Source organism: Eretmochelys imbricata, chromosome 2, assembly GCF_965152235.1.
Source record: "Eretmochelys imbricata isolate rEreImb1 chromosome 2, rEreImb1.hap1, whole genome shotgun sequence".
Taxonomy (NCBI): Eukaryota; Metazoa; Chordata; order Testudines; family Cheloniidae; genus Eretmochelys; species Eretmochelys imbricata.
In genome coordinates this window covers 244,645,535-244,661,057 of record NC_135573.1, presented here as the reverse complement: position 1 = coordinate 244,661,057, position 15,523 = coordinate 244,645,535, and the positions used below count along the sequence as shown (strand labels likewise).

Here is a 15,523-nt window from a genome sequence, read left to right as displayed (position 1 = left end):
GCACAGTGACTAATCTTAGACAGCTCAGTAACCTTTGTAGGTTTTGAGACTGTTTTACTTTTGCATGGTAATGAGATTTAATTTGCCTTTTTAAAAAAATTATTTTAAACTTGTGCTCAACAGCTGGATGGTAGAATGTTCAGGACCTGTGCTTCAGTTTTGCCACAGAATTATTTATATCAAGCCTTTTTCACCCCAACCCCCCTGAATTTTAGAGTTTGTGCAATAACTCTAAAATGAAACTTAAATTGACTTCTGTAAAATGAAGATTTCATAATGTACTGATAACCGTTTTTCTGTAGAAACTTTTAATGCTTATCTATCATGGCATGTTTATCCCAAGCCATACCATGTGTATTGACAGAGGGTTATAAAAAACAGGGGGCCTGATCCTGCAAACTCAAGTAGGCTCCTTGCATGATTTAAGGGCCCAATGCTGAAAATTTAATATTGATATAAAATACTAACGAAGAATGAAGAGGTCAATGGAGAATAAAAGCAAAGAGCATAAGATCTGTAGATATCTGAATTACCATAGTGTTATCATAGTTTTAATAACTTAATGACGCTTCTTAGTCCTGGGAGCAAACAAGTGTCCACCATCTAGTTCCATTGTCTAGGGATGAGCAGTGGTAAGATTGAGTCCATTCGTTATTAGATGAATATAGAGGTGATGTCCAAGAAAAATGATCTTTTTTTGATTTCCAAGAGGTCAAATAATAAATTCCTCTACTAGCTGTTCTAGTCTTTAAGTATCAGGATGCAAAATTCTGGCAATGGGGCAACAGAAATATCCAAATGTTACTCGCCATCAGCCACACGTAAGCAAAAAGATTTAATGTTTCAGGAGCCACAGCCATTCCATTTTTAATAGCCACAATATTATATAAGATTTACCAATACCATGTGTGAAGGCTTAGTCATTGGGCAAATTAAACATCTCCTTGAAGGTAGCAGAAGAAAATTTAAATATCAATTTGCAGTACAAAACTTTTAATAAAAGTTGCCCCCTTGACATCCCCCCCCGGACTCCTGCACCATCCAACCCCCCCTGTTCCCTGTCCCCTGACCGCCCCAGGTACCCCTGCCCCTGACTGCCCCCTTCCACCTCATCCAACCCCCACCCCTCCTTCCTGATGGCCCCCCAGGAACCCCTGCCCCCGTTCAACCCCCCTGTTCCCTGCCCTCTGACCACCCCAACCCCTATCCACACCCCCGCCCCCTGATCTCTATCTCGAACTCCCCTGCCCTCTATGCAACCCCCTTACCATGCTGCCTGGAGTGCTGGTGGCTCCAGGAGCTCGCAGCCCCACCTCCCAGAGCATTGCACCAGAGGCGCAGTGAGCTGAGGCTGCGGGGGAGGGGGAACAGCAGGGGAGGGGCCGGGGGCTAGCCTCCTGGGCCAGGAGCTCAGGGGCCAGGCAGGAGGGTCCTGTGGGCCGGATGTGGCTCGCGGGCCATAGTTTGCCCACCTGTGCTTCAGATACAGGAAAATTAGACTCTTCACTACAGGCAAACACAGTCTGGCATGCACTGTCACACTCTATGGCACAATGGCCGGGAAATAACACTGCCCATGCAATATTTGAATAAATACCATGATTTTTGTTAGCAACTGTTTTGGTTTTTACAATCTGTAATCTTTAGAAAAAAACCCAAAATGTTTGTTCTCTTTTGGGATTGAAAATGGAAGAGTTTCCTCCTCAATTAGGCCATTGCTATGCCAAAATCCAGGCAGAGCACTTTAATGCATGCCATTTTAATGTGGAGGTGCTGCTGAATGTGATTAACAAATTGCTTAAAGCTCAATGAGTGCTGCCACGCAAGCTCAGACTATTTTGCATTTTGCTTCTGCTGTTCACTAGCACTTGAATGCTTCACCCTTACTAAATGTAAAATAACATGGCTTACCTTCTGGAGAAGTTAAACTACGCAAAGTTTTAGTTCTATCCTTATTAAGATTTTTTTTGCCAGTATTAATTTCAACTGTGGAAATACGAAACCAAATTCTATGTATTATGAATATAGACTTACTTCTTTCATTTAAAAGTAATGGATCATATTCTTGACTGGTGTAAATCAGCATGGCTTCATGGAAATCAATGGAGCTGCACTGATTTACACTGTCTGAGGATCTGGCCCAATATCTAAAAGTTATAATTTAATGATTTTTTGTTTTTAGTACAACTTTCAAGGAAAATAACCAGTGATTAATTTGTAAAGAACACTTCTCTATTTCAGGTACTGCTTGTTGTAGAGAAGACTTGAGTAGAGTTCTATGAACCATGGTTAAAATTAGTCAGAAAGATGTTTTGCTAATTTTTTACTCAATAACTTGACTTTTTTTATCCTGATAAAGCTCATTTTGACTTGTCATTTCCTTTAGCACTTACAATGGAAATCATAGAGCTGTTTCTTTAGGAAAGAATCCGTGGTCTCAGTTACACCACTCTGAAGTAGGAGTAACTTCATTGCAGAAAAGAATATTTGCTGTTCCAAACCTGGTGTGAGGTCAGAATTGGACCTTGTATATCTGACCTATAAATAAAAGGAACAGCTTACAACAACATTGTGTGTATTTGGTTACCTGAGGAGTACTGAATATGCTTTCCTGTAAAGCCCCTTACAAACAATTGTTTTAACATAACCAAGGTAAATTCATAATTAAGCAATGTAAAGAGGGACTTTGACACTGTTAAAAGCATGTGTACAAAGCACAAATTACCTGATAATGTTCTGTTTCCCTTTATTATAGCAGATCTTGTTTTATTGAGAGTTTTTCTCCTTACAGCCCAGCTTGTTCTCTGCTCTGATCTTTAGTGAAGTCATAAACCTCTATCTGATGTTGTAGCCTTAGCTGTGAAATCACTGCAATATTACATGTTCATTATCCTGACTTCACTGTAGAATTGAACACAGAGACATTCTGAGCTCTGAAAGGACTAAACACCTTTACCTAAATACATTTAATTCCACCTAATTCCATTTAATTCCATGCAAACATTACATACCCAAAAGTAGTTTGAGTTGTCTAAATGTGATCTCTGAACTGTAATCCCACTGTGAAAGTCTCTTTCAGTGACCGTTGTTATGGTATCTTGCCTGCATAAGGATTTGGCAGACATTTTAATTTGAAGCTGATGTCTTTTCTGTTCCATGAGTCAGCTGATAACACATGCTTAGTGGTTATGCCAATGGACCAAAACATGTCCCTTCACACTCTTTGCCTTGCCTACTTTGCGTTTTTTTTTGTTGCAAATTTCTGCACTGATATTATGACACCAAGTGGATAACTGAGGGTTTTTTTTGTCATAGTTTTTGACCCTGTTAGAATGAAAATACAATACCCTGAGTGATTTGATCTTCGAGTCAAATGTAGCTCTTGGTCAAAACTGTTTAAATTTTTTTTAGAAAAGCTAGATCTTTTGTTCCTTTTCTGATTGTTTCTATATGTTTTTTTTTTTTAATTTGATGATAATGTGCTGAAACCTTTTTACCCACTTAAATCTAGAACAGCTTTTTTAAACTTTTGAAAACTGCTTTTGATCTTTTTACGATACAGTTGCTATGTAACATTAGAATATCTGTCAGTCACTTCACTGTTGTAAATTCGATCTAACAATTGTTTTCTCTTTCTTTTGCAGACTAATTTTAATGTGGCAGTTTTAAATGTTGGTGCCCCTGCAGCCGGTATGAATGCTGCCGTCCGATCTGCAGTAAGAGTTGGCATAACTGAAGGTCACAACATGTTTGCTGTCATTGATGGATTTGAAGGCTTTGCTAGAGGCCAGGTTAGTATGAAATGACTGTATTTAAAGTGCTGTAAACTGTTTTTTTTTATTTTTTATCTTTTTGTCATATTTCTAATGGAAATACAGAAATGACTGTGATATCATTCAGTGAACTGACTCCACAAGGGTTTTTAAATTTAACTGCTTATATATAGACACACCTAGTTAATTCAGATTGGAGCTGTATACTTTATTGCCAACAAATACATAATCATATTATAAATACATAGATCATATTATAAATATATAGATCACGTCACCTGTGTATCTCTACCATTGCTATAGAGACTAAGGATGTCTTGACGCAATATATGGGTGCTGAACACCAGCAACGGAATTCCCTTACAGCTTAGAACCAGATAGTTAGGTCTATGCATTAATATTCAATTCGAGATCATTTGGTTAAGCATGGTTAAGCACCAAGTCTCTTTCCTGAGCGGGTACAATTTCAGAAGAGTGACTCTCTTGTCTGAGGGTGCAAAATTTATGCCAGCCATTGAAACACGGTTACAAATCTGAATAGTTGCACTGCTGTCTCACTGCCGGCGCAGTCCAAGTCGGCAGAGGCTCAGCCTATTTAATTTTACGCCTGCAGCTATTTTTTCACTCCGACACTTTTGCAGGTGTAATATGTGTCTGCAAACAAGCAGCCCTGTATAAGATGTACCTCTAAGAGCATCCTGTCTTAGGTTAACCCGGTCTGAATTCTTTTGCCTCCTGGATATCTTGGATGAGAAATTCTCTGTATAAGAGGTTCATTGTTTCTGCACAGAGGACAGCTTTAATGTGACCTTGGCAGGATGTTGAGTGTTTGGCAGACTGCCTACATTGTACTGGCCATTGGAGTTTGAAGCATCTGGAGATAAACAGACAGGCTAGATAACAGCGAGATAACAGACCAATCACTGAATCTGTTGTCATGTTTGTGCCTTATTATCAGATATACCCATTCAGTGGAATATGCTATACTATACAGCAACCAAGTCCTGAGATTTGTGACATGCTGTATTTTTGAAACCCTGAAGGACTTCTCTTTAGGGCAGACACAGGTTAGTTGTTTTTCAGAAAGTGGGGATAGGTCTGTCATGATACTTCCCTTCCTCCATGTCTGAGGCAATCCATCAGCTAACCTGGTCTCCCAAGGAGAAGATGGATACAGAGTTTGTCATATTCCACTTTCTAGATCGGCTGGAGGATGGGGATGGGGGTCAGGTCACAGCAGAGTGAAAATTGGTCCTTCACTCGCTCAAGAGAAGGAACAAGTTTGGGACCTGGCTTTGGATTCTTGCATTATACTATCACAACAGGTAAGGGGAGGAGATGAGACGGAGGGAGGATGAAAGATAAGAGTTGAGGAAAAAGATGGAGGCAGGATTCATAGAGGAAGAAGGAACAAATAGACAGAGGTGAGCTAAGGGTAAAATTTCAAGGGAGAAAAGGGTAAAATTTCAAGGGAGATTAAATTAACCTCTTGAAACTGAGCTGTGGGATTTTTTGCCAGGTCTCAGTTGTGGTAGTTCCCATGGTGCTAAATATCTGTTCCAAAAGCTTTACATTAAACTGCATCTGTTGCATGACCAAAGATGTAGCATTGGGAAAGTTACTTACGGGAACCTCCTCTTTTTAACTTTATTTGTAGATAAAGGAAATCAGCTGGGGAGATGTTGGAGGTTGGACTGGACAAGGAGGGTCGCTTCTTGGCACAAAACGGTAATATCGTAATTTTGGCTGCAGTCACTTTACCCAAGTAGAAGAAACAGTGGCCAAAACGTACCTTTTAGTGAGCTCAGAGGTATATTAGGGGTTTGTGGGGCCTGGACCAGAGCAAGTGGGGGGGCCGCTCCCCACCCCTTCCTCCTGCAGTCCCCCCTCTTCCTCCCCCCCCCCCCCCCCGCGCGGCCTCCTTCCCCCATCTTCCCCCCCTCATGCTCCTGCTGGGGAAATGAGGTTGGAGCATGGGGGCTTCCCCCACTCGTCCAGCGCTCCTGCCAGGGAGCGGGGTTGCGGTGCAAGGGTTCCCTTGCACCCTGACAGCAGCGCCAGGCAGACGGAGTGGGGCAAGCCTCTGTGCCCTGACCCCACTCCCTGGCAGAAGAACTGAGTGGATGGGGGGAGCAGGGCAAGCCCCCGCGCCCTGACCCTGCTACCTGGAAGGAGTGCCCCCATTTTTCTGGGGCCCCTTGGGCACCTGCCCCATTGGCCCAGTGGCTAATCCGCCACTGAGTGAACTGCATGTGCTGTCTTTACTGTACATTTATGTATTGAAGCTTCTTCTGATTTTTGAGAATTTACCTGACATCTCTTCTCTTTTAAGTTCAGGGTGTTCAAATTCAGCATTTTGTGGTACTAATGGGTTTCCATCAGTGGAGACAGAATTAAAACAGTCCCTTGTTGTGTATCATTGCTTTAAGACACTTAAGGCTATTGCTACAGAGTATTGTAGGAAGTTACAAGAAGCGTGGTTACATGGCACGCTCCAGACTTATGATACACAACTTGTGAATGCATTGCTGTGTCCATGCAGACCCATGTTATGTCTATATGCATGGAACAGCCTGTGGAATCATGGCTTTATCTTGTGACTAACACATTCTTTCAACCCATTTACCTAAGAACTTAGTCAGATTTTGCATATCTGATTATCCTATTTAAATTAATTACCTCAGTAAAGTTTAGGACTGTTGGTCGTGGGGAAACATTACATAAAAACTATTTGCTCCTCCATGGTTTAAAAGAACAGAGGGAGAAGACCGACTAAAGACATAATAGACTGAGTTTATTTAATTTTTGGGGTGGATTTCCAAAAAAGTCCTTTCCTGGCTTCTTTTGTTACTAGCTGTAATTGTATTGTGTAATCATCTCAATGTAGATGAGAGTTAGAAAATAAAGTCTTTCTATGGCTAAGGCGACGTCTATACTACATGTGAGGGGTGTGATTCCCCTGCTCAAATACACATACTGGGCTAGCTCTCATCGAGCTGGAGTGCGTATAAATGGCAGTGTAGCTGCAGTAGTACTGGGGAGTGAGTAGGGCAGAAGAGGCATGGCTTAGGCGTGCCAAATACAAACCCACCTGAAACCAATGGGTACCTCCTTGGCATGGTGAACCTGTGTCTCCACTGCCACTGCTCATGCTACCGTGGCTACACTGATACTTATACTCACACTAGATTGATGAGAGCAAGTGTGAATATGGGTACACAAGCAGGGGAATCACCCTGCCCTGCCAGCTCATAGTGTAGACATAACCTAAGTGTGTAAAATATAGAACTTTTCACTATACTGACAATTTAACAACCCATCCTACCAAAACGAACAGGTATTGTCAGTAATATCCATAGATATTTGACCTCTCGTCTCCTTTCGATTTAACTATTTTTTTAGTACCCTCCCTGCAAAGTATTTGGAGAAGATTGCTGACCAGATGCGCACTAATAACATCAACGCTCTTATGGTTATTGGTGGATTTGAGGTACATTACCTAGTTGTTCTGTTAACTTATTAGTTGGAGTGGAATTGAAACACACTACACTCATTTTTAAGCATCAAAATATTTTCTTTTCCCCATAACTAAAATTTTGCTTATGTTGAATTTTGATATATAGAACAGAGCGAGAGCTTTTGAGATAAGAAATTTTGGAGATGATCTATGTCTCTGGAGCTTTGGAATGCAGAATAGTTGATAGTAAGTGTAAAACAAAATACATTTTCCCCCCTCAATTAAAGGTAAGACAGCAGGGTAGAACAGATTTTCAAAATAGCCTAAGTGACTTAGGAGCACAAATGCAAATGGGACTTGTGTTCCTAAGAAATGTAGGCACCTTTGAAAGGCCCCACAGTAGTCTTTAAATTATAATAAAAACTGCACCCTGGCTTCTTGTTTAAGCCATTCCAGTTCATATGTTCAGTTCATTCTAATATATTTTAATTTCTGGATCAATAATCTAGAAATGTATTTTTATTTTTGGAGACAAGGATTTTAGTCTTTTCACCAAAATAACTTTTATTTCATATAGGCCCTGATTCAGGAAAGCATTCCTTTTCAGGAAAGCACGTAACCATATGTTTAAAATTAAGCATGTCCTTAAGTGCCTTCCTGAATGTGGATGGATTTATGTGCCTGCATAAGTATTTTCTTGAATCAGGTCCATAGCGATGAGATTAAGGGAAGTTAAATGAAAATGACTATGATATTAAAATGTATGTGAATCTGATCTATACAGTAACATTTTCCTATTATCTAGAGCATTGGGTATGTATAAAATATATATCTCATTAAGAGTGAAAGAAGTACTTATTGTTTGTCTCAGATTTTAAATGTGTGATATTTTTATGTATTTTTTGTTAGATTTTAGTGGTTCCTTATTATCCCAATGTGTGATGTGTGCTGTGGTAAAAAATGGCTCTCCCTGTGGCCTCATCCATGTTATAATTCCACCCTTGTCCTCTTTTTATCCCTTCTAATTGTTCACACCGTGCCTGTGCCCAACAGGCCTACCTGGGACTTTTGGAATTATCAGCTGCCCGTGAGAAATATGACGAGTTCTGTGTTCCAATGGTTATGGTTCCTGCAACTGTATCCAACAATGTACCGGGTTCAGATTTCAGCATTGGTGCAGATACTGCTCTGAACACTATAACTGATGTAAGTCTGTTCAAGTGTGCGTGCTTACTAACAAAGCATTCAAGTTAATGCTGATTGAATTGGCTAGAAGTGGATATTTTATAGACCAGAACATTGGAAACATAATCTGCAAAATGGTTTGGTGACTGCATGCAAGTGACACTGAACTGAAAAGTCCTGGTATACTTTGCTTTCTCTTTCCTCCGGAAGTTCCAACCATTTTTCACATCCACTGTATAGAAAAACTCCATTTTCATTTTATAGATTTTTTTAACTTTTGGATTTTGGAAAGTAATAACATCACACACACACACACACACACGCGCGCGCGCGCGACAAGGCTGGTGAGGTAATATATTTTATTGAACCAGGACTTGAAGAAGAGCTTGTCGCTCACACCAGCAGAAGTTGGTGCAATACAAGATATCACCTCACCTACCCTTGTCTCTCTAATATCCTAGGCATGGATACAATAACACTGTATACACACAAGTAGTCTTTCCGGCATACATATACATATACAGAGGAGAGGGGAGAAAAAAAGAATAAAGCACCACCATCAAGCCCAAAGTCAAAAACTAGTGACAGTTTATGGCAGTGTAGAAGAGGAAATCCCTTCTCTACACCAAACATTAGAGTGTACCCAGTTACAGTAAACAGTTACAGGGTGTCCTTATATATTGCAAAGATTAGGGTTTATTTCTCAGATGTTTCTCCAAAAAGTAGGTTTTCTACTAATGCTCTACTTTGCATCGGTTTTCACTGCAAAAGATGTGAGGGAAGATTCCCACACCAGAGCAGTTCTTTTTAGGTGACAAATCTAAGGAACTGTAACAAAGAACAGAATTATCAGACACATAGATGAACACAATGTGTCAGAAAAGAGTCACCATGGCTTTTGTAAAGGGAAATCATTCCCCATCAGTCTTCTGGAATTGTTTGAGGGGGTCAACACCATATGGCCAAGAGTGATGCAGGATATAGTGAGCTTGGGCTTTCAGAAAGCCTTTGACAAGGTCCGTCACCAAAGGCTCTTAGGCAAAGTGAGCAATCATGGGATAAGAGGGAAGGTCCTCTTATGGATCAATAACTTGTTAAAAGATAGGAAACACAGGGTAGGAATAAATAGTAAGTTTTCAAAGTGGAGAGAGGTAAATAGCAGAAAAATATCTTGGTGTCACTCTGGATAGTTCTCTGGAAATATCTTCTCAGTGTGCAGCAGCAGTCAAAAATGCTAACAGGATGTTAGGCACCATTAGGGAAAGGATAGATAATAAGGAAGAAAGTATCATAATGCCACTATATAAAGCTATGCTATGCCCATATCTTGAATACTGTGTGTAGTTCTGGTTGCCCATCTCAAAAAAGATATATTAGTATACGGAAAATGCACAGAGATATTACATTATTACACAAATTATTAGGGGTATGAAACAGCTTCTAGAGGAGGAGAGATTAAAAAGAGTAGGACCATTCAGCTTAGAAAAGAGACCATTAATAGGGGATATGATAAAGGTCTATAAAATGGTGATTGGTGTGGAGAAAGTGAATAAGGAAGTGTTATTTACCCCTTCACATAACACAAGAACAAGGGGTCTCCCAATGAAATTAACAGGCAGCATGTTTAAAACAAACAAAGAAGTACGTCTTCACACAAGGCCAAGTCAACCTGTGGAACTCATGGTCAAGGAATGTTGTGAAGGTCAAAAGTATCATTGTGTTGAAAAAAAGAATTAGATAAGTTTATGGAGGATAGGTCCATCAATGCCTATTAGCCAAGATGCTCAGTGAAAGATAGTGACTTTCAAGTCACTTTTGAAAATGGGACTTCAGCTCCAAAGTCACTTAGGTTAGGTCTGTACTGGAGTAAAACACCTGCGTCTGGCCCACGTCACTGACTTGGGTTCAAGAGGCTCTGCCTGGGAGGCTGTAAAATAAACATTCAGGCTGGAGCCTGAGCCCGGACATCTACATGGCAATTTTAGAGCACCACAGCCTGAGCCCCGCAAGCCCAAGTCAGCTGATATGGGCCAGCTGTGGGTGTGTTATTGCAGTGTGCACATACCCTTAGGTACTTTTGAATATTTTAGTCCTTATCTGACATTTTTGAGAGATTTGAAGGATTTCTCAAGTTTCTTAATTCCAAGAACATTAACATAAATTTTTTCTATATACTTAACTTACATGTATATAAAGTAGTCAACTTTTCATTTTATTTACTTTTAGCAAAATTAGACCCTCATGCATTATTAGATGTTCGTTTTCCCTTATAATATTGCCCTTGTCAAGACTGTAAACAACTGATAAAAATTTAGTTCTAAATTGTTCTTTACACATGGTCCACGTTATATCTAAGTTGGCCTTGTTTCCAGTTCTGGTAAATAAAATTCTCCATTCCAAAAAGATTGACAGCAAATCAAGGTAAGTAAAATAATGCTGTAATGCATGATGCCTGCTTTTCTTCTCATCATAGGCTTTCTGCATTTATCTAACTGTCATCTTTATAGACCTTGTAGACAATTTCACACAGAGCAGGACACACAGCAATATTTTGCAATACACTGGGTTTAGATTTCAGGTAACCTCATTAGAGAGCAGTCAGAGAGTATTCCCATGTTGTTAATATAATAGTTTTATCTATTTTGAAGCTGATACATTTTACTGATAAAAGGCTAGAATTTTGTCCAATTCTTGTGTTTTATTTCTTCCTAGATTTTCTTTTGAGATGTATATAAAATGTAATGGTTCAGGAAGCCATAGATTCATTTCAGCTGTGAAGAGAACTAACCTTTCATTTTAAAAAAGTCTTTTGTTTAAGAAAAATAGAAGGACTTCTTTTCTTTTACAAAAGTTTGTAAGCTGTGTAAGCCTTCTGCCCTCTGAGCATCTGAACTGAAGTTATGGTGGGCCACTCAGAGAATTGGTAAAGGTACATAGATCAGTGGTGGGCAACCTGCGGCCCATGGGCCTCACAGGCTGGTCAAGGTAATCCGCTGGCGGGCTGCGAGATAGCGTTTACATTGACCGTCTGCAGGTCCGGCTGCCTGCAGCACCCACTGGCCGGGAATGGCGAACCGCGGACACTGGGAGCTGCGGGCAGCTGTGCCTGCAGACGGTCAGTGTAAACACTGTCTCGTGGCCTGGCAGCGGATTACCCTGATGGGTTGGGTGCGACCTGGGGGCCGCAGGTTGCCCACCACTGACATAGATCCTTTCACTTTATGGTCATCCAAATCATACTGAGTAGTGACATCACCTTCTGTAATGGCCAGTTGGCTTGTTAAATATGAATAGGCGGTCTCCTTCTAGTTCATACGAGTGAATAATGAACTCCTCACTAGCACAGTATTGAAGCACATTAGTAGTGAAGTTAATGGTCCTTGTACTCCTGCTGAAGTGAAATGCTGAAGTGACCTGAAACTTAGTTGTAGGGATTCAAAGCAACTGTTTTATTGCTACTCTTCTCACTTAAATGTCAATCTTTGTGAATTTTCTCAGTTTGCAATAAGGTAAGTATGTGGTCTACGAGTGGGTAATGAGGCCTCTAGGATGTGTATAGGCAGGTTTCTGAGATCCTGAAAAAGATTAGTGTGGCTAGTTACATCAGCTGTTAGTGCTTACATGCCTGAGTACTTTTCAGACATTCTAACACAATCTTAAATGCCATTATAGGGTACTGACTTCCTAACTGACGAGCTTTTTTTCCATAATCAGATAAATTGTCCTCTGTACATACTACAAGTATAATTTTTGGTTAGTTATTGCAGTGTATGCCTTGTGTTGCCCAAGAAATGTTTGTATATAAAATATGTTCAAGGATGATACTTATTGTCATGAAGCCTGTAAGGAAAAAGTAAAATATCTGTCCTAACCACAACTAAATCATGAAGTAATCAAACTCCAAAATTAAATCATGGGTAGCTCAGGGTATTTCTCTCCATGCAGACAACTGCTAATCATCCAGTGGTGCTTTGGCATCTTTTAAAGTAATTGGTTATTTCCCGTTCACTGGAATCAGGAAAAGTATTATAGAATTAATAGGTAGCAACTAATATACATATAAAAATTCTGAATTACGGAGGGTTCATGAGAGCACTGAATGGAAGATGAACTACCAACAAATAGGACTCCCTGTCCTGAAGAATTTACAACCTAAAGAAAAGAATGGTTAGGTTCTAGTAAAGGGCCTGTGCACTCCTTAGCCATGGGACCTAAATTGTGTGGCAAGGTTCTTGGGTTCTGAGGCTCTTTAGCACAGGACCCTGGAAATTCTGTGACAGTTTCACTTGCATTTTAGAATGCAGGGTTTTTATCATTCGCATATTTAAAAAGAGAATCTTATGCCCAGTACAGTTTGTCCTGTGTTGTTTGTTTTGATGTTAAATTGAATTAATTTTATGCTGTCCCTACGTTTCATTTTTGATATGCCGAAGATTTTTGTAGTGACGTTGTATAACTGCATTGCAGAGATAATCTGGGGCAAACTTGTGGAGGTTTGTTTGTTGACTAGGTAGCATTTGGCACTTTTGGCACCTAGCTGGGCATAGGAGACATTTGAGGATTGTGGGATAAGCATGCTAGCTGGTAGTTATTGCTAAAAAAGAAAAATAATCAGTTAGATTGTTAACATAGTGATTATATTTAAATTAAAATGTTTACAGTGTTAACGATCCGTGAAAGTGAATGAGACAGCCCTTTCAAGGCTGTTGTTTCAGGCTGTCTGCAAACTCAGGAACACAGCATTCAGGAAGTATGTGCTGGTCAGTGTTTTCAAATTGTTTTCTTTATAAACTAAAGGCTAGATTTTTAAATGAAAGCTTGGATTCCGCAGCAGAAATCTCTAGCCAGGGGAGGATTTCAGAGAAAATTCTGCAGCATGATTTTACAGAAGGCAGGGAGCTTTGCATTTGATTGAACAGAGTGAAACTAATTTACAGCCCCCTTCATACCTAACAGAGCATGGTAAGAGGATGGGGAAAAATAATTGGAAACAATATAAACCATGATGGGCATTGAAGGGGTTAAGAGAAAGAAATATAGAGCTGAGCAGGAGACAGGAAGAAGTCTTGATTTCATGATATGTCTGCGCAGCAAAAGCTGTGCACAGGCTAGCCTACCTGAGCTAGTTTGAGTCCAGCTAGCACAGGTAACAGTAGCAGTGAAGATAGCACAGTGCAGGCTTCAGAGTGGGCTGGTGAGCCAAGTTCGTACCCGGAATCTGTACCGTTCTTGAACTGCCCGTGCTGCACGCTCTTTGCTGCTGTGAAAACAACAAGGGGTCCGGTGGCATGGAGTGAAAATTACAGATGCATTATTATACTGACCAGGTATTTTCACTCCATGCATCTGAAGAAGCGGGTTTTTTACCCACGAAAGCTTATGCCCAAATAAATCTGTTAGTCTTTAAGGTGCCACCGGACTCCTTGTTGGTTTTTTTGTGGATACAGACTAACACGGCTACCCCCTGTTACTTTGCTGCTGTGGTTATCCACACTGGCCTGTGCACAGCTTTTGCTGCCCAGGATTACCCGTAGGGGATGTCAGAGTAAAATGGGAGGGAGAAGGAAAGATGCCAGCCACAGATGGAGAATGGAAAAACTGGAGAGGAGCAGCCTCGCACCAGCCATGTGTAAGGGAGGAGAGACTGCCTGTCAGGGAAACAGCAGAGGTAAGGGGGTGAATCATCTAACCGTGTTTGGGGAAGGAACCAGAAACTGCAGCAAATGGGAGCTGGGTAGAGGAGGGGTGATGCTGAATTATTATATGTTCTTATATAGTATCTTTGGTCACATTTTATATTAAGGGTATATTTATAAAGGGTTGGAGCTGATTCATAGATGTTATAAGCATGTTACAGACATGAGCACTTAGTGTTCTAGGCTAGTGTTTATAAGCAACCTGTTAGATTGGAATACAATCTATAACAATTGATTAACCATTTATTAAACCATCTGTTAATTGTTTAACCCTCTATAGACTGTGTGAAATATACCCTTTGTATAAAGTTACTGTTTTGGTGGGTTTGCAACAGTGATACTGGGTTGTTGCATGTCTTCATACAGTAGCAGTCCTGGGTTACCACACAGTATTCACCCATGTGTTTGCTAAAAACACTTGCATCAAATGAAATGACGCAGTATTTAATGCAAGTAAAGTGTATCTTTCATTCCAGACTAACTAAATGGTTGTGCCAGTAATTGCTCCAAATCTCCCTCTAACTGTAGCACTTCCCCAAAAGTCTTTGGCTAAAACGTTGCAGCTGTGCTCATCCGTGCTTTGCAGGTATCCAGCCTGCTTTGAGGCTTTATTAAACAAAACCAGTTCCCAAATCAGTATATCTTTTTCTGCTGTAAGGAAAAACTCGAAGAAGCCTGGCTGGGCTGGGCTGGGGTAGTGGCTGTTCTGTGAAGTTGCCCCATCAAGGCTTTCCAATGGCTGAGCTTGAAAGACAAATGCCAATCCCCTCTTTCCTGCCTGTGGCACTTCTCAGAACTGCAAAGATAACTGGGCAGCATTTTAATCCAGAAGTGACACTGGGATCAGTCAAATCCCAGTTTTAGCTTTAAGTGAAAGTTAAATTTCCAAAATACCCAGGGATGGAGTGTTGGAGGTGAGATTTTCACTTCGGTCCCTTGCCACCACATCATACCTCCAAGCCACGTGAACCCTCCACATAGACTCCAATCCCCTGTCTTCCCTCCTGGAAATGTCCCAGGTAGATCACCTCTTCCCTTCCCATTTCCTGCTTACAATCCACCACTACACAGACATCTGATGTATTTTAGTTGTGGGAGGCTGATTGGCCTGCAGAGCTCTCCTCTCATGTACCAATAGGGTGTTTTATACCTGCTCCCACCCCACTGTGCACCCTTTTCCTCGCTGGGAGAGCGAGACTAGTGAAAACAAAAAGGACTGCAGGATTTGGATTTCCTTTGGAGATTCATGAAATATGTGGGAATTTTTCACATTCTCTCTACACAATGGGTGTTCAGGATTACTGTATATTGAGGAAGAATTGGATTAGTGCACTTACTAAGTCAGAACAACTGCACATTCTACAGACGCTCCCTGGGTTATGCAAGACCTGACTTACGCAAATTCACACTTA

At 40.7% G+C, this 15,523-nt stretch overlaps 1 protein-coding gene across 7 annotated transcripts in view; it reads left to right on the top strand.

Moving 5' to 3' along the window:
• PFKP (phosphofructokinase, platelet) overlaps positions 1-15,523 on the top strand; it is an 85,997-nt gene that overhangs the window by 53,452 nt on the left and 17,022 nt on the right. For 4 of the 7 annotated variants that reach the window (XM_077808327.1, XM_077808324.1, XM_077808329.1 and 1 more), the window contains 3 exons: positions 3,645-3,791; positions 5,431-5,501; positions 7,176-7,263. In XM_077808327.1, coding sequence (XP_077664453.1) covers positions 3,645-3,791; positions 5,431-5,501; positions 7,176-7,263 — 306 coding nt within the window. Of the gene's footprint in view, positions 1-3,644; positions 3,792-5,430; positions 5,502-7,175; positions 7,264-8,283; positions 8,437-15,523 lie in introns of all 7 variants that reach the window. The other 3 variants (XM_077808330.1, XM_077808326.1, XM_077808323.1) reach the window with 1 other exon arrangement.